Below are 19,889 nucleotides of genomic sequence, written 5' to 3'. Positions count from 1 at the left end.
TAAATGAAACAAGGGAAAGCATAAAATCAGGGTTATTTCATTATATTTAGTTTTATTTTTAACTTCATTTTGAAATAATCTCACTCTTCCAAAAAAGGGGCAAAAATAATATAAAGTATTCCTATGCATGCTTCACCAAGCTTCTCCAAATTTAATATTTTTCATAACAGCTCAATGAAACCATGAACTGGTTCTTTGAAAAAAAATAATAATTAAATTGATAAACCTCTAGCCAGACTTACCAGAATGAAAAGAGAAAGGACCCAAATAAATAAAATCATAAATGAGAGAGGAGAAATAACCAACACCACAGAAATACAAATAATTATTAGAGAATATTATAAAAAACTATACGCCAACAAACCGGAAAACCTAGACGAAACAGACAAATTTCTAGATACATATAAACTACCAAAACTGAAACAGGAAGAAATAGAAAACTTGAGCAGACTGATAACCAGTAGAGAAATTGAATCAGAAATCAAAAAACTCCCAACAAACAAAAGTCCAGGACCAGATGTATTCATAGGCAAATTCTACCAAACATTTAAAGAAGAGTTAATACCTATTCTCCTCAAATTATTCCAATAAATAGAAAAGGAAGGAAAACTTGCAAATTCATTCTATGAGGCCAGCATTACACTGGTACCAAAACCAGATAAAGATTCCACTGAAAAAGAGAACTACAGGCCAATAACCCTTATGAACATGGATGCAAAAATTCTCAATAAAATACTAGCAAACCAAATCCAAAAATACGTTTAAATAAACCACTCACCATGCTCATGTGGGATTGATTCCTGGGTTGCAAGGGTGGTTCAATATTCACAAGTCAATAAATGTGATACATCACATCAATAAGAGAAAGATAAGAACCATATGATCATTTTAATAGATGCAACAAAAGCATTTGACAAAGTACAGCATCCATTCATGATAAAAATCCTCAACAAAGTAGGTTTAGAGGAAACATACCTCAATATGATAAAGGTCATATATGAAAAAAGCCACAGCTAATGTCATCCTCAAGAGGGAAAAACTGAGAGCTTTTTCTCTATGGTCAAGAACAAGATGGGGACATCCATTCTTACCACTGTTATTTAATATAGTACTGAAAATCCTAGTCACAGAATTCAGACAACAACAAAAAACCAAAAGGCATCCAAATCAGCAAGAAAGAATTCAAATTTCACTATTTGCAGATGACATCATACCATATACAGAAAATCGTAAAGAATCCACCAAAAACCTGCTGGAACTGACGCACAAATTCAGTAAAGTTGTAAAATACAAAACCAACATACAGAAATCTACTGCATTTCTATACACCAATAATAAAGCAACAGAAAGAGAGACTAAGGAATCAATCCCATTTACAATTGCAGCAAAACCATAAAACACCTAGGAATAAACCTGACCAAAGAGGTGAAAGACTTTACTTTGAAAACTATAAAATACTGATGAAAGAAATTGAAGATGACACAAATAAATGGAAAGACATTCCATGCCCATGGATTTGAAGAACAAATATTATTAAAATGTCTATATTACCCAAAGCAATCTACACATTTAATGCAATCACTATCAAAATACCAACAGCATTTTTCAGAGCTATAAAAAGCAATCCTAAAATTTGTATGGAACCACAAAAGACCCAAATAGCCAAGGCCATCTTGAAAAAGAAAGCAAAGCTGCAGGCATCACAATTCGGACTTCAAGTTATATTGCAAAGCTGTAGTGATCAAAGCATTATGGCACTGGTACAAAAATAGACACATAGATCGATCAAACAGAAGAGAAAACTCAGATGAATCCACAACTATATGGTCAATTAATCTACAAAGCAGGAAAGAATATCCAATGGGAAAAAGAATGTCTCTTCAACAAATGGTGCTGGGAAAACTGGACAGCTACATGCAAAAAAAATGAAGCTGAACAACTTTTTTACACCACACACAAAAATAAATTCACAATTGGTTAAAGACCTAAATGTGAGACATGAAACCATTAAAATTCTAGAGAAGAACCTCTTTGACTTTGGCCATAGCAACTTTTTTCTAGATAGGTCTCCTGAGGCAAGGGAAACAAAAGCAAAAATAAACTATTGAGACTTCATCAAAATAAAAAGCTTCTGCACAGCAAAGAAAACAATCAACAAAACTAAAACCCAGAGAATGGGAGAAGATATTTGCACATGACATATCCGATAAAGGGTTAGTATCCAAAATCTATAAAAAACTTACAAAACTCAAAAATGAATAATCCAATTTAAAAATGGGCAGAAGACATGAATAGATATTTTTCCAAACATATATAGATGGCCAACAGACACATAAAAAGATGCTCAACATCACTCACCAGTGAAATGCAAATCAAAACTACAATGAGATACCACCTCACACCTGTCAGAATGGCTAAACTCAAGAACACAAGAAACAACAGGTATTGTAGAGGGTATAAGAAAGGGGAACCCTCTTACACTGTTGGTGGGAATGCAAACTGATGCAGTCACTCTGGAAAACAGTATGGAGGTTCCTCAAAAAGTTAAAAATAGAACTACCCAAGATCTAGCAATTGCACTAGTGGTATTTACCCAAATACAAAAATGCTAATTCAAAGGGATATATGCACCCTGATATTTATAGCAGCCGATCAACAAAAGCCAAACTATGGAGACAGCCCAAGTGGCCATCAACTGATGAATGGGTAAAGAATATATATATATATATATATATATATATATATATATATATATATATATATAAACTGAATATTACTCAGCTATAAAAAAGAATGAAACCTTGCCATTTGCAAGGACATGGGTGGAGCTACAAAGTATTATGCTAAATAAATCAATCAGAGAAAGATGGATACCATATGATTTCACTCATACGTGGAATTTAAGAAACAAAGAAACAGGGAAAGGGAAGAAAGAGAGGCCAGCAGACTCTTAATAGAGAATGAACTGATGGTTATGAGAGGGGAGATGGCTGGTGGAATGGGTGAATTAGGTGATGGGGATTAAGGAGTGCACTTGTGATGAGCACCCTTCATCCCAGGTGATGTATGGAAGTGTTGAATCACTATATTGTACACCTGAGACTAATATTACACTGTATGTGAACTCACTAGAATTTAAATAGTTTTTTTTTAAAAGAAACAGTGTAAATGTACTAAAGCACATTAAGGAGAAATTAGCCAGTCAAAAGATTTTGTTTTAAATAAACTCTATCTTCAGATCAAGAAAAATTTGTTACTTGCCTAGAATACTCAGAGTTCAGTAAAGCAAACTTCATGGTTACTCACATAACAGATCTCTGGCAATAGGATTTGAATAGAAAATACAAAGAACACTGCTGGAAAAACTTCCAGGATAGTCCAATTACGTATATTTTTTACTCTAAGAAATTTCATTTCTATTTCTTTATTTTCAAAGATTTATTCCTAATCTCTCCTCCCAATTCTCTGCTTTTATTGTCCTACTAGTGATTTTTAACTAGGAGTTTTCATCAAAATTACCCATTTGGCTTAGAAAACACTACTCTTAGGCCTGTATCCCAAACACTCCTGATTCAGAAGCTCTTTCTTGACTCAGAACTTTTGCAATTAATGATCCATTTGACTGGATCACTCTTTCCAGCTTTATTCCTCACAGAACTTCTATATCTCTGCCCACATAATATCTCAGAGATGCTTTTTCTAATCTCCTATCCCAAATATTCCCCACTTTGCCTCTTCTCTCCTTGACAGTATCTCTTCAATATTATTTATTTTTCTTCTCAGCAGTTATTACTACCTAAACTTACATGTTTATTTCATTTTATTATTTTTTTTTTAAATTTTTTTTTTCAACGTTTATTTATTTTTGGGACAGAGAGAGACAGAGCATGAACGGGGGAGGGGCAGAGAGAGAGGGAGACACAGAATCAGAAACAGGCTCCAGGCTCTGAGCCATCAGCCCAGAGCCTGACGCGGGGCTCGAACTCATGGACCGCGAGATCGTGACCTGGCTGAAGTCGGACGCTTAACCAACTGCGCCACCCAGGCGCCCCTATTTCATTTTATTATTACCTGTCTCCTCTTCCAAGCTCCAAGAGGGCAGAGAATTTTCTAGTGTGTTTATTGGGATTACTTCCTAAGCCTACAAAGGCGTTGTACATAGTAGGTAATGGGATCAATATTTGTATAATGGGACATACCCCATAGCTGAGAACCACTTTCCTCGCAAGTCAGCCATGCTACAAAATAGTAAAACTAAAATTTCTTAACATAACCAGGTATGATATGAGATCCTAGCAAGGACTTAACACATACCACATATATCTTGTTCAAAACATAAAAAGCTTGCCAAGAATCTAGGAATAACCGGTTATTAGTCATGCTGTTTTAGAATATAATCATATCTGTTTATTTCTTCTTTATAGATGAGACCTGAATAAATTTCAAGATCTAAAAAAAAGAAAGAGTTAAAAATAAAAGAAGATGGAAGGCAACTGACTACTACTCCCTCCTTCACTGATTCAGAGGAACCCAGGGGATGGGTAGATGGTACCCTCTCCCTCTTAGGGAATTATAGCAAAATCATCTCAGGGCTTGTTCAGATTTATTCACTTGATCCTTAAACCCTCAGGGAAAAGTGCTAATTTAGTGAACTGCCTTTCCAGTGTCCAAATTCCCAGATTCATATGGCAAATAGCTTTTAACTTTACCGCACTCATATACAACAAAATCATTACTATCACCAGGCAATATGGCCCTGGAAGAGATGAAATATATTTGTGTCAAAAAGGTGATTAACGTGGCTAATTTAAAATAGCAGGTAAATGAGGGCAGGGGTAGGTGAAGGGGATTAAGAGGTACAAACTTCTAGTTGTAAAATAAGTAAGTCACAGGATGAAAAGGACAGCATAGAGCAAAAATAAATAAAGTAGCAAATAACTTTTTTTAAATGTTTACCATTATTCCTGACATATAAGACACTGTGTTTCAAATATTTTCTTGATTATATTTAGACTATGAGTAGCCTGAGGTAAAATAAATATGAAATATAATTTGAATTTTCTAAATAAGTTTCTCCTCACAATAACCCTGTCTTCTCCTCTTCCTCCTCCTCCTCCTTCTCTTTTAAAGCAACAGTGATAATTTCTTCTCTCTCACAGTTTCCATGGGTCAGGAATTTGGGAGCAACTTGGCTGGGTGGTTGGTTCTAGCTTGGTTTGTCAGGAAGCAAGTCACTTGTCAGCTGGCGCTATTCAACTGAAGGCTCGACTGAAGCAGAAAGAGAGAAGGATCCCACTTCTGAGGTGGCTTCCTTGTGCAGCTGGCAAGGTGATGCTGGCTATTGGCTGGGGGGCCTTCACGTGTTTTCTTCACGTGAGCCTCTCCACCGAGTTGAGTGTTCTCACAGCATGGCAGCTGCTTTTTTTTCCCCAGACCCTTTTCTGCCCTAAACACCCAGGTAGAGTTTTCTCTTCTGCCCTTCCCCTGATAAAACTGGTCACTGTGTGCACCCTGGTGGCACCAGTTTTTGTTGCGCCAAACCCAGCCATGTAAGGCTTCTGCTTTGTAGAAAGGAATGGTCCAAGGAAGAGAGCAGAACACTGTGCCTGCCCCCACTCCCAGTGACTCCTGAGGAGGAAACCAACTCAGAGAGGTTTGCAGCCCTCTGCCTCCTGATATTGCTCCAGGAGCATCAGTGGGAAAAGGCATCAGGGTTCATAAGACTGGGACTGAGATCGGGCTCGGTCTCAGTCTCCACACATCACCAGGAGCAAATTCTTCAGTGTCTCCTGCTCTGAGATTCTGGGAGAATCAGGAGCCTCAGGTTGAGGGTGGGAGACTATGCTCCTTGTTTAGATCTCCCCACAACTTCACTCTTTTGTTTTGGGAAAGCCCTCTGCCCGGGTGAGATTCACAGTAAATACTTGCAAACATGTATCCTCACATGATGAGCTTCCTATTTCCCTTTCTTGTTGACCTGTGGGAAAGAGCAAGCTGTGGGAAGAGCTTTGAGTTCCTTTAAAGCAAATGTGAACTTCCCACCTTCAAAGCACCTTGTTATTTCCAGGCATATTGTATTCACAGTCTCCTTCCTCTTTAGAACTCCTTTGTGAGCACGGGACTGCTATTCCCACCTTATTGGTAAGGAAACCAAGACAGTGAGAAGTTGCTACTGGTACAAGGCCTGTCACCTGTCACCTTGTAGGTGCTAGGCTCTCTTGCCTTTCCTCTATAGACTACTACCTCCTATGCATTTACTGATTTTTATTTATTTTTTATTTTTTTAATATTTATTTTTGAGCAAGAGCAGGCATGGGGGAGGGTGTGGGGGTGGGGTCAAAGGATCTGAAGCAGGCTCTGTGCTGACAGCAGGGACCCCAATTCAAGGCCCGATCCCACAAACCATAAGATCATGACCTGAGTTGAAGTTGGATGCTTAACTGACTGAGCCAATCAGGCACCCCCACATTTACTGATTTTTATGTATTTATTTTAAAATATTTATTTATTTTGGGGAAAGCACAAGCAGGGGAGGGGCAGAGAGAGGGGGATAGAGGATCTAAAGTGGGCTTTGCGCTGACAGGCTGACAGCAATGAGCCCGATGTTGAACGGCTTGAACTCATAACCTGCGAGATAGTGACCTGAGTCAAAGTTGGATGTTCAACCAACTGAGACACCCAGGTGCCCCTGCTGAGTTTTAAATAAAGCATATAACTCAGGAGCAGTCAAATGGAAGAGATACATAGGTCAATGGATGTGGGGAGATGTGCAGAGCATATGGAGGCAGGGTATGGAACTTCCGTGCTCTTTTCCAAGGATACCGCTTTCCCAGCACCTTGATGTAATCACCAACCAGGAAGTTCCACTCTGTCTTCTTTGAATGACTACCAGCACCACTATCATTATTTGAGACTGTTTGACACACTCAAATAATTTTAAAAATTTACCTCAATTTTATTAACATTTTAAAGTCCATTCCCTCTAGATAAAGGGCAATAATAATTCCCATCTTGAAATAAACTTGAAAAAAAAGACACCCAACAAATGTTAACTGACTTTTTTCATGTGCTTTTATCATATCATCAAGCAGATTAAAAACCTTCATTTGTCATCTATATCCTCTTGCCTCAAGTCCAAATTTCTGCCTCCCAAGATTGTTCATAATCTTTGTTATTTATACTCATTTGTTCATTTATCCATTCTTTTAGTAAACAGATGCTTACCATTTAACAATTTAAGAACTTCTTTTTTTTTTTTTAAATGTTTATTTATTTTGAGAGAGAGAGTGCACACGCACAAGTGGGGGAGGAGCAGAGAGAGAGGAGAGAGAGAGAATCCCAATTAGGCTCCACGCCAAGTATGGAGCCTGATGGGGGGCTCGATCTCACAAGCCATGAGATCATGAACTGAGCCGAAATCACGAGCTGGACACTGAACTGACTGAGCCACCCAAGGACCTTTTTAAGATAAGAAACTATGAAATAAGAAACACAAGCTTCTCCTTAAAAAATGAGGTCAGTTTAAATTAAAATAACAATCATGAAGAAAATTACTTGGACACATAAAAGTACTCCAATAGTTCAGAAACTGTATAGTAAATATCATCTGGGATCTGGTATGGAAACTAAATTGACTAACAAGTAAACTAAAGGAAGAATGTATTCACTGACTACTCAAATAAGGCAAAGGTGTCATACAATGTTAAAAGAAACCATGTTCTTTTCTCTACCACCGGGACACATTTCTCCCCAAATCAATGCAAAGAGGTAGATTCTTTTGCTCAGTTTTCTCCTACAGTTTCTGTTATGAACCTATATGACATGAAGAAAGCCTGTGTGTCTGTGTAGGCCTCAAGTTTGGTGAACCATGATTTTAGGCAACCATGGGAAGTCATAAAGCATGGTTAACATAGGCGGTAATAGCTATTCAAACATTGTTAGGGGGGAAAAACCAACTTTCTTTGCCTTAAATTTCCTTAAGGCAGTTTTGTTATAATACCATTATCCAACTCTTATCTAATTGACCAATTTGAGACAGGGTAATGAGCAGGCTTATTTCACTGTTTGGGATTTAATAGTCTACAATAGGGCGATGGGGGGGGGGGTGGGAAGGAGAAGAAAGCATTTGGTCTTCAGTCTGTCATGCTTAAAGTAGTCTGCCAACTCTTATAAAGGAAACCTGAAATTATTCACTTGGAGAAGGATGGGAATTATAAGTTTGTCTAGTTTAGAACAGGAGTTATCAACTCTAGCACTACTGACACTTTAGATTAGATAATTCATAAGTCTTTGTTTTGTAGGGCTGTCCTTGTGTTTTATGTTTAGCAACATCCCTGGCCTCTTCTGCTAGTGGCATTAACAACCACCCCTCCCATTTGTGACAACTAACATCCTCTAAACATTGCCAAATGTCCCTGGGGACAGAGGCTGAGACAAACTGCCCTCTGCTGAGAATCAGTGATTTAGAATAAGGAAAATCTTTGTGGCTATACACTTAAGTCATGTGCAATTCAGCTCACATCAATAATAAAACCATTTTCCATCTGTCTCATGACCATGTCTAGCTTTCACCTGGTTATGAACTTGGGAAGAGAAAAGGAGGAGTGTTATTATTGTCTCTGCCAAACCCCTTCCTACATCAATGACTTCAGATGCAATGAACTTCTTCAATTTTAAAAATTATTGTCTCTACTATAGTTCCATTCTCTGTTGTACTATTGACTTTAGAACAAATTCTGGGATTTGAGACAAAGACTCAGTCTATTATCTAACCTTTCTAATGGTCTTAAAAATAAAGCAGCCCTTTTGACTGTTATTAAACCTAAAATGTCGTACTTTGTTTTATTCTTTGACACCCTTCAAATTAGAATTGCTGTCTGACAAATATGCTTTATCGATTTCTACTTCCTTGTCAAAAGATTCTACCTAGAAATCTTTTATGTTTTTGTGGGCCCTTCAGAAAAACAAAATCAAACAAAGCAAAAACGAAACAAAACACACCCCACAACCATAGAAACACAAATCTCTAAAGACCCAGTTTAACTCCCAACTTCTGATGAATTACAGAATTAATGAACATCGTATGGAGCTTTTCAAGTTTATAAACACAGAAAAGAAATCCCAGGCAGAGATGTGATTTGCCTAAGGCCACAGAGCCAACCGGTAGCAGAACTAGATTGAAAGCCCCTGCCTCCTAAGTCCTAATTTAATACTCTCAACCCTTCACCACTTGGATGACTGTTGTCATAGCTGCCTTCTCCAAAGTCTTAACAGCATTTATAGCATTATAGCACCTATAATATAACTCTTATAGTAGCATGTTTTTATTGCTTAACTTAAAAAAAAAAGGTCCTATGTATTTTTCTCTTTGCTTCTTGACTAAGTTATAAGGTCTGTGAGGACAAGGACCATATAAAATCTCTGCCGCATGACTCCATGTATAGTTCTGAGTACCAGGAAGGAGCCTAATAAATCTATAATAACTTGCTGCCATCCCTGCTGGTAGGACAAAGCAGCCCAGGGCACGTGAATAGCATCTTCTTAGGGTTTTTAAATTTTAGGTAATTTTGGAAGTAAATTTCATGTAGAAAACTAAAACATGACTGTTTCCTTCTGCATGTGTACACAGCACTAGACGAAGCACAGCGACTTATTTTTACCCATTTAATCCTCTCAGCATGCCTTGTGAGGTAAGTTCCACTATTTTTCTCATTACGTACATGGAGAGACTGAAGCAGGCAGAGAGCTAAACAGCATGCCCAGAGTTTCATCACTTAGCAAGTCTACAAAAAGTTAATAGGTGAAGACATTCATGTAATTTACAAACAATGATCTTCCCTACACATCTATTGTCAAAGCTAATAATTTGTTTTCTGTGTGATGTTCAGTCTTCATAACGGCAAGTAGGGCCAATGAGCAAATAAAAATCATTTTTATACTGCCTTTCCATCTTACCAGGCACATGGTATATGTATATTTTATAAACTAGCATCTCAATGAACAAAAACATATTCAACATATAGGCTTAAATTAGTAGAAATAAAATAATGATTAATAATATTAATAATTATTCTTCTCCATTATAATAATTTGAAATCGAATCTGAAGCATGGAAAGAAGAAGGCAAACAATATAGATAACTAAACACATTAAATTAAAATCAAAAAGTGAAGAAGAGAGAATAGTCTTAGGTAATAAATTTGTTAGATCAGTAAAATAAGTATTTCATAATTCTAGGAGGTAAAGTATATAAAATGGAGTATACTACTATCTCAATTATGTCTTAGAAGTAGGTGGTTTATATACTATTTCTCCTCAATTGCGCTCTGCCAATTCACAAGGAAAAAGAGAATCCCAGTTTTAGGATGTGGACTAAATTTCCTCTGCATTATGATTAAGTCTCATAAAGGAGAAATAAAGGAAAAATTTAAAGAGCTCTTTATACTGTGGTGCAGCCAAGGGTTGACCATGCTGGTACATATATTACCTTCAGTTTGTATAATGTTGAAAAATACCACTCTTATTCAAAAGCTCTAGCAACAAGTATCCACCTAGGATACAAACTGATGCTATTTCATCCTTCGTGGCCCAGATCAAGGCAGGTGGACAAAGTCATGAGAGTTTTGATTATCCTCAAAACAAAATGAGAATCACAATTCATGGTATAGTTCCATCTTATAACTGTTTAAATTTATGATTTCCCCTTGATGACAATGGAAAACTAGCCAATTACCCAAAAGAAAATTTCGTTTCATGCTTCCTTCATGTTTGCATTCTTGTATTTGTTAAATCCGGAGATCAAGATCTGAATCTAATGCAGTTATGTCCACATTTGGGATGTGGGGCAGGTCGTGGGAGTCCTCACATAGGCTGCCAAAAGACACGAACAGAACAGAAGTGAATTAAAAGATCAAAAAACCTCCGAGAGGAGTCGCTACTCACAATGTTCATCAGGGTGAGGAGGTAGTTTTGGACGTGCTCTTTGCCATGGAAGCGGACCACGGAGTCGTCCACCCCCAGCAGCACCTCAATGTTGTAATCGTTCTCTCCCGCGTGTCTGCGGCGCCTTGCTGCTTCCTTCAGCTGCTGCTCAATGCTGCTGGAAATAGTATCTACATCGTCAAGGCCTTCCAGATCCGAATCTATTGAGAAACAAAAGGAACTCAGGCATTTCAGCTTCCCCGACGGGACTTCTAACAGCTTTTTACAAAAAAGGTATCGTCTAGGGGGTCACTATACTCCAGTCACTAAGATGCTGCTTTACAGAACGTACACATGCATACGAGCAGACAGACTGTGCTGATTCAACATGGAATAGCAACACTGAGGGTAAAATAATATTATTGTACGGGACGCGCCATGGCCACACTGAATGTTCCAGACGAGAAGAGGGTGTCTTAGTCTTCCTCTAGCTGCATCATCAGTGCAGAGCAAAGAAAGTGGGGATACAGACAGAGCAGTTGTCAAGTAGTTATTAAATACATGGGGATGATAAACGAAAAAATCATGTGTTGATAAGTTTAGAGTGATTAATTTAAGTCCCTATAATCCTAGGCTGGAGGGATGGAATTTGTATCACGTAAATTTAATTTTTTTTTTTTAACATTTATTTATTTTTTGAGAGGCAGAGAGAGACAGAGCATGAGCAGGGGAGGTGCAGAGAGAGGGAGACCCAGAATCAGAAGCAGGCTCCAGGCTCTGAGCTGTCAGCACAGAGCCCGATGTGGGGCTCGAACTCAGGAACCATGAGATCATGACCTGGGCCAGAAGTCAGTCGCCTCACCAGTTGAGCCACCCAGGTGCCCCTGTATCATGTAAATTTAAATTACTCCTTTTACCAGTAGCCTTAACTTAAAAACCAAATTAGAGCATGGCCACACAAGAGCATCTGGTGCTACAACTATTAGTCACAATATATTACTTTATTTCCTATGCGGATGGTTTTCTAGTGAATGATGCTAGGGAGACACTACAGGTCTCCACATTTGTACTGGGCATCATCTAGATAGCAGGTCACTTCAACAGCTATATATGTGACTCTGTGAGACACCAAACTAAGAAGTCAATCAGAAAATACCTACATCCAAAGAAAAATAAAAGAATAAACATTTTTTTATTTAATACAGTTGAAGCTATTTATTTTTTTTTATTTTCTGAATAAATCTCTCTCTCTCTCTCATACACATACATGAAAGAGAGACACACACAAATATCCATATACATCTATCTATCTATCTAGAAAGAGAATGAGAGAGGCATTCTCAATTTCTAGTTATCTTGTTTATCTACTTTCAGCTTACCATACTTTTGGTGAAGAAAAATGTTTTTGTGAAATGAAAAATAAAATTTATCACTTGGAAGCCAAAACAAAAGATATTTTCCAAAACTGCTGGTATGAAACTGAAAGCAAAATTCATTTCCATTTCAAATATATATAAGCTGGAAAGGATTTTATTTTACAAACTGCCCTGATGCCTATAACAACCCCATACCTAAAAACAAGTTTGAAAGAACCAGTTCTGACTCATGGGAGTCTTACTTCATGCTTCACTAGGGCCTGTAAGCCATTTGAATCGGTGTCTGACATTAACAAATAGGCATTTTCCTCTCCACCTTTGTGGTTTTAGTAAGGTTGAAGGGGGAAAAGAAAGGGTGTCTCTTGGCCGGGAAGATTGATGACCAAGCCCTAGCCACATGGGATTAGAAGTAGTAGAAGTACAGATTTTACTCACACCCTTTCCACTATTAAAAAACACACAGAAACACCAGAACTCTCCCTTGCAAGGATGGGCAAGGGACTACTGAGGTTTGAAAGCCATACTGTAATTCACTTTGACCCAAGCCCAAATGCTAGATCATTAGCTGGGAATTTTCTTCTCATGGGGGAATCACACTGACTCCACAATACATAAATAGCTCTCGCCGCCATCCACATCAAACAGAAAGTTTTCCTCAAAAGTTGTTTTTAAGCACTGTAACCCACATTGAGGGCAAGAGACTACACCTGCAAACAGCTTTACCTAATTCAACCTCAAGCCTTTCACACACTTGAGAAAGTGAAAGGTTGTGATAGCTAGTGTACAAACAGGAAACTCATACACGAGCTCCCAGTTCTAAAAATGGCTCTTTTTGGCAGAACAGCCAGTGACAGTGTCCAATGCAAATATAGTAGCAATGTCATCATATCATTAAGTCTGATGAATGAATGGAGAAGGCTGAATACTTATTTCAGAAAGACAGTTCATTCTGCTCTCATACACCTTTGGTTTGGCCTTTGAATCCCTCCTTAAATAGGTGGTTTTCTGGTAAGAGAAGAGAATCTCTTTTTCCATTGCATGGGGAACCTGGAAAGGAAGAAGGAAGCCTTTTTCTTTTAACCATTGCCTTGATTCGGTCAAGAATACTCCTGTCCCTATTCCCCCCTGTGCTGTACAGTGCTCTTTCTATGATTCCTAAAGTGAGTACCGTCAAACGTTTCAAAGAAAGACAGGGGAATAATTTCTGGCATTTTTTATCCATATACACCAGCATTAATTACAGACAATTCTGAGGCTGTGAAATATCTTCACTCACCAAGAAATTTTCCCAGCATGTCCACTCTGTAAGGTAACTGTCATGGGCGTTGTAATCAGACATACCTGGCTCCAAATCCTGGCAGTGTCATATCCTAGCAATGTAAATTTATTTAAGATGCCTAGCCTCTCTAAATCTCACTTTCCTCATCTGTAAAATGGGATAATGCCTAATCTGCAGAGTTGCTATGAAGGGACGATTATAATAAAGGCACCGTGTACAGTGCTTAGACGTAAGTGCTCAACAAATAGCATTCACTGTTACTACTATCGTGATGATGATTATGATTTCCCATTAAGAGAAGTCTCCTACACCTTTTATAGCTTTCTACATTTTATTTATATATGACAAATCAAATAGATATAGTGTTTTTTTTAAATAGAGGTCAGAAAAAAAATTAGAATTAGTGAAGGGAAATCTGAACTGCTAATAACTTTAGAAAGAATAAGGGTAACAATATTTCCCAAAAGCATAACGTTGGTACAAGGAGAAAAGAATCTAGAATGTTTACTTTCAGGTAAATTAGGATGACCCCCAATGGGACAAACTTGTTTAGTAGATTAAAAAACCTAACGCAAAACTGGACACAGTCTGCTTATAGATGCGTATTTATTGAGTACTCACACATAGCAGACCCTGAGAAGCTAAAGAACCAGTTGGCACGTCCGTAGGTGTCAACTCTGGGAACCACAAAGTCGTACTCGATTATATTCAGAGTGGAGCTGAGTTTGTATCATGTAGTCACAAACCATTATATATATAGGCTGGAATCACACAATCTCTAGTTTAAGCAGATCTAGGCAGGGTACAGAACATACCTGTGGGTAATAGCTTACACCTTTAGAAAGCTTCCAAGTTTAAAAGCTGACACATGCTTTGGCAAAATTTAAGATGCCTCTGTGTCTAATTCTACCATTATTTCTGTGCCCCATGAAATACAGGAACAGGAAAAATTAAAGGTGAGCATCATGCTATTCATGTCCACACTCACAACACCCATCAGATCTGTTTACTGCAAAAAGGGGTGAGAAGAATCACAGAGAAGGCAATAGGCAAGTTCAGGAAGGGAAAGCATAGTTACATTTTGCACTGGGAGTAGCAAACTGGATCTGTGGTGGCACCCTGTTGGCATCCTCTTAAGTAAGTGCATCCAAGGTGACTGGAATGGCTGTAGCTGAGTTGGACAGCAGATAATGATGGATGTGATAACAGAATCAGTGGAAAGACTGGACATTTTTAAGATAAATAAATAAATAAGGCCCTGCAGTAGGTACAGTGTGCTTCATTCCAGAAAAGGGATGCTCATAGTACCTCTCAAGTTTCCCAGAAATAACAAAGTCAGTCCTTCTTAGTACTTAGAGTGAGTGAGTTTCACTTTTTCAAACGTTTTTGCAACTTACCTTTCAAGTTATTGATATGAATTAATTAACATTTGGGAACATTTTGATTTTACCCCTTTTTGTACTCCCTACCTTCCCAATTATTGTATGTGAACTTTCAACAAAGTAATTTTACTACAAAGCCTATGTTACTGAAGATATATAATATTTGGGGATGCACAGGTGACCAACTAAGGCAAAATAAATATAGTTATTTTTAGTGTTGAAGATAGGATTATTAGTGTTAAATCAGTACTTTGAATTTACCAAACAGATAAAGGAGAATATAGGTTGTTTTGCTGATTATGAACACTTCAGCTTAAGACATTTTCAGGATGGAATATGGCATATCTACATACCTAATCATATTTGCAGGGAATCTAAGTGTAGATTGGTGAAGTTACTCCCACCCCAAAAGAAATTCTATAGTCTAAAAAATGTCAGGAGACAAAGGCAAAATTAGAAAAGTACAAGTTCTGATCAAGTTCTGAATCTGATACAACTACATTAGGGGTTAAAAAGTAATCTCAAGCATACGGTGTCAGACTATGATAGAATCATCTCTTCTCTATCCAATCTCTCCTCCCTAAGGAGAAGAATGTTAATTTTATTTGAGGTGGTAATGAACCCAGCTAAAAGTCACTCCTAGTCTCTCTTGGCACAAAGGACCACACGTGACTAGGAATAATTCAATGAGATATAAGCAGAAGTATTGCTTATACTTCAGTGGCTTAAAATGGCTGGTATGAAAGGCTTCCCCCAAGGCTCCTCAAAGGAATGTGACTCATCTTGGTAGATTAGACCTTTTGGTTCTTTACTCAGTATTCCTTCCTGCTTCCTGCAATGTAGACACGATGTCAGGCATTCTATGAAGTAGCCCTACACTCAAGGCATGTGCTTAGTATGAAAGAGTAGCTATAAAAAAGAGATCTGACCCCACAATGACTATGGAGCTGGCATCCCAGCTCTGGACTGCCTAGCATCAGCCTTTATTACACACGGGGGAGAGCCCTTCCATCATGCTTAGGCCAAGTTTGAGTTTTCTTTTGTATGTCACTGAATCTAGTCCTAAGAGATAGGACACTGATGATAATTTTATTATGTAAATTCCTCATGCTTCCCTGCTCCATTTGGGAGTGCCAGTCAATTTTTATGTGAATACGTGGATGAGAAACTAAGGTTCACTTTACCAAAATGTCCCAGCTTTCTTTACAGCGCATCTACTTCAGAAAATGAGGAAGAAAATATTTCACAGTAACCATAAACATAGAATGAGTCCGTACGTATAAATTTAACATTCTTCATGAACAGAATACGGTTGTAAAAATGAAGTGACTGGGATGCTACAAGCTGGATTTTCCAATAGTAGGTGGAGATCCTAAGATCAGAGCTAAAAATAGGCATAAAATTCAACAACTGTCATATGTTAACATCAGAAGCAGAGAGGAATTATATTGTGTTGACCTGTTTACAACATCCAGTAGTGATTTTCCCATTGACATCTTTTTTAAAAGTTATATTTTTATAATTCCTAAAAAGACACACTAACAGCATCTCTGTATATGGGGGCATCATTCCACCAAGATATAAAATATTTCTGTGAAAAGCAGCTGAATCCTTCACCAACTAGGAAATTCCATAATGATAGTTCAAAGAACTAGATTCATGCCAATTTATGATGTCAATTCTGAAGTTTCATTAAGTAACTGTTGCTTTTTAAAAAAAGGGAGAGAGAGACATTACCATTGAATGAATATTAGTTTCCGTGATTTCTTTTCCCCATAAGTTCTAATTCTAAAGTACATGTTTGCTTTTGTTTTCACTGACTACTTTAAGGGACAGCATACAGCCTTTTTTTTAAATGGAAAACATCTTACCTTTTAAGTGAAAACAAAAAGATTTTCATGATTTTAGTTTATGGCCATTAGCAAACAAACAAAACAGAAAAGTCACCTCCAATACATAAAAAATTGTGACTTTTAGCATGAATCTCCTGTATGTCAGTTAAAATGTTTCAAGCTGCAAATAAAACTTTAAAGTGTTTTAAGCAATCAGGAAGCATATTTGTTGGCCTTACAAGAGTCCCAGAGGTCAGGGGATTCCTGAGTTAGTTTATTGACAGATCATCAAGTAGGCACTTTCCATCTTCTCATATTCAGTCATTCTTGGTGTATAAACTTTGTCTCCAGATTGGCTTCTTCCATTATTTCAAATTCACAGCACCAATTCCAGCATTAGAGCCAGGTACAACAAATTGTATCTTCGTGCACATCTTTCTGAGGAGTAGACAAAAATCTTTCCTAGAAGCCCAGTACATTTAACGATATGCTTCAGTGGCCAGAAATGAGTCACATGCCCATGTAAAAATCATTCACAGATAAGAGGAACAGAACCCCACGTAAGTCTTAGTCCAATCAGAAGTCAACCCCTGTACCCAAGGCTGGCCTTCACTGAAGATCAAGGGAGAAGGCCTTGAAATAAAACAAGAGAGGGAAACAGATGTCATACAGGCAACCCACATTGCCGAATTCTCCCTTTCAGATCCTCCTCTTCCTACATTCCCTAGTAACAATCTTCCAGTGGGCTCTTTTATTCTATCTTTGTTTGTATTAATGCAGGTTGTGTTTCATTTCCCTTATTATTATTACAACCTTTTTGCCTGGAGATCACTTCTGCATTCTCATGAAAGGTACAGCCCTTCACTCCCATGGTAGGGGACGCTCATCATTGTGGATTGCCTAGCCCATTCCAATTGTTTCTTGAATAAATCACTGAAATGTCTGCGTGTGGGCCAAGTTGTCAGACAAAATACAGTATATTCTGTTAATATATATTTATTAATTCCATATAAACAACACTTTTTAAACAAATTCCATATAAACAACACTTTTTAAAATATAGGTATGTCCCAAATATCACATGGGATGTAACTAATACTAAAAACTTATTCAATGTTTATCTGAAATTCAAATTTAAATGAGAATCCTGTATTTTTATCTGCTAAATCTGGCAATTCTAGGAGTGGGAGAATCTATCTTTCTCCAAGAGGTCCACATAGTTATACAGATTTATGCCCACCCACTCCCCCCCCAATGTACTCAGCACTAGCAGTGGGCATTGACACAGGCATGGACAAGTACTATATTCCGTTTCCTTGACTCTGTGATTGGTTAATGGATGGGTAAATGGTGTAAATCATACCAATTAAACTACGACCTAGGATTATTTTATTTGTAGTTACTAGGAAAGAGAAATTCCTTCTAGTAAGCTTGAAACTGGAAGAATAAAATATGGAAGCTGCTTGGGACTAGCACAGGGATAGTTGTTGACCTAAATTTAATGCAAGAAGAGGAAAGGGAAGATTACTAATGGAAAGAAGAGTTTAACGTTCCATTGACGACTTTCAGCCACTGAATTCAACCATTCTTGAAACCTTGGTCTTTTCAATTTCATGAGTCAATAAACTATTGCCACCTCATTTTCTCTCTTACTAATTAAAAAAAATTTTTTTTTTTTGCTTACAATTGTTTGATGTTAGTTCCTAACAACTGAAACTAAATGAACCTTGATAAATAAACCCATCTATATGCTTCCTACTAGAGTCATCACTTGTCCTCATTTTCCTTCCCACTCTTCTTTAATAAACTATTCTTAGGCTACATCATCATTTGAAAAGGTTGACATGTTCTGTTTAATCTCCAAAATTAATTATTTTATTCTCTTTATCTCACTTGAAATTAAGGGCTTTGCTACCAGTGATCTGTTTCCTAGTTTGTTTCTTCTGTTGCTCTTACTCAGCTAAAACTGAACTTTGAAAGACAAGACAGTTTTTTAATTTCCAAATATTATCCCTCTGTACATTGAATAGCATTTTAATTACCATCTCTCTTTTCTTTTTGACTAAATCGTAATCCCTCTTACTTCTGGTTGTGTAGCTGACCTCTACTAAATCCAAGAGTAGAGGAAGGAGTCCCCACACTCAGTATACTGGAGAGCATTCTAGCAATCTGACACTGCTAGAAGTTAGTTTTCTAAGTAAGCTCAAAGGAGAGAGAGAATTCCATTTCACAGATGCCAATTTCAAAGCTCAAATTATGTCTACCAGATGCCTCCTATGTGCGATTACTTAAGACTTCCCCGGAACCCTATTTGAGCATAGTAATTTTTTTTCCATCTGGAACCAGTTAATAAAAATTAAACAAGTCATTATAGCCAACCTATGAATATTAACATTTGCCATAATATTTCCAATAAATATTTAAAGAACAGGGCGTGGGCCTGCACTGTTCTAAACACAGAGAGAATGACAGTAGACAAAACAGACATGGAGCTTGCCTGCACTGAACTGACATTCTAGAGATAAGAAAGATGAAGCAGGGTAAGAAAAGTCAAACAGGATAAGGGGAATAAGAGTGAAATGAAGAAGGCACAATTTTAGATAAAGGTGTTCAGAAAAAGATAGAAAATGGACAGAGATCTTATAAAGTGATAGAATGAGCCACATGAATATCAATGTTATATTTACGTGATACATAGATAAGCTTTTTATACATAAATGTAAACTTTTAATCTATATTTATATTATAGATCTCTTAGTATGAGGCTGCATGGTATAATACAGAGAAAATCACAATAAATTCAGGAATATACCAGGCAGAGTTTCCCACAAAGATCCATGGAACCTGTGAATATGAGGAAATATCACTCCTCTGATTATGTTATATGCACAGCTGAATGTAAAATAAAGGCATAGGGGCACCTGGGTGGCTCAGTAGGTTGTCCGGCTTTGTCTCAGGTCATGATCTTGTGGTCTGTGGGTTTTAGCCCCGTGTCAGGCCCTGTGCTGACAGCTTGGAGCCTGGAGCCTGTTTGGAATTCTGTGTCTCCCTCTCTCTCTGCCCCTCCCCTGCTCACTCTCTGACTCTCTCTCTCTCAAAA

At 37.6% G+C, this 19,889-nt stretch overlaps 1 protein-coding gene across 2 annotated transcripts in view; it reads right to left on the bottom strand.

The window, feature by feature from the left end:
• The window catches only part of ADAMTS3 (ADAM metallopeptidase with thrombospondin type 1 motif 3), a 263,903-nt gene that overhangs the window by 56,376 nt on the left and 187,638 nt on the right, over positions 1 to 19,889 (bottom strand). For both annotated transcript variants that reach the window (XM_045473790.1, XM_045473791.1), the window contains exon 5: positions 10,942 to 11,141. In XM_045473790.1, the coding sequence (XP_045329746.1) occupies positions 10,942 to 11,141 (200 nt within the window). The remainder of the gene's footprint in view (positions 1 to 10,941; positions 11,142 to 19,889) is intronic.

Source organism: Leopardus geoffroyi, chromosome B1 (genome assembly GCF_018350155.1).
Source record: "Leopardus geoffroyi isolate Oge1 chromosome B1, O.geoffroyi_Oge1_pat1.0, whole genome shotgun sequence".
Taxonomy (NCBI): domain Eukaryota; kingdom Metazoa; phylum Chordata; class Mammalia; order Carnivora; family Felidae; genus Leopardus; species Leopardus geoffroyi.
The sequence above is the reverse complement of the archived record's forward strand: the minus strand, read 5'-3'. Positions and strand labels throughout refer to the sequence as shown.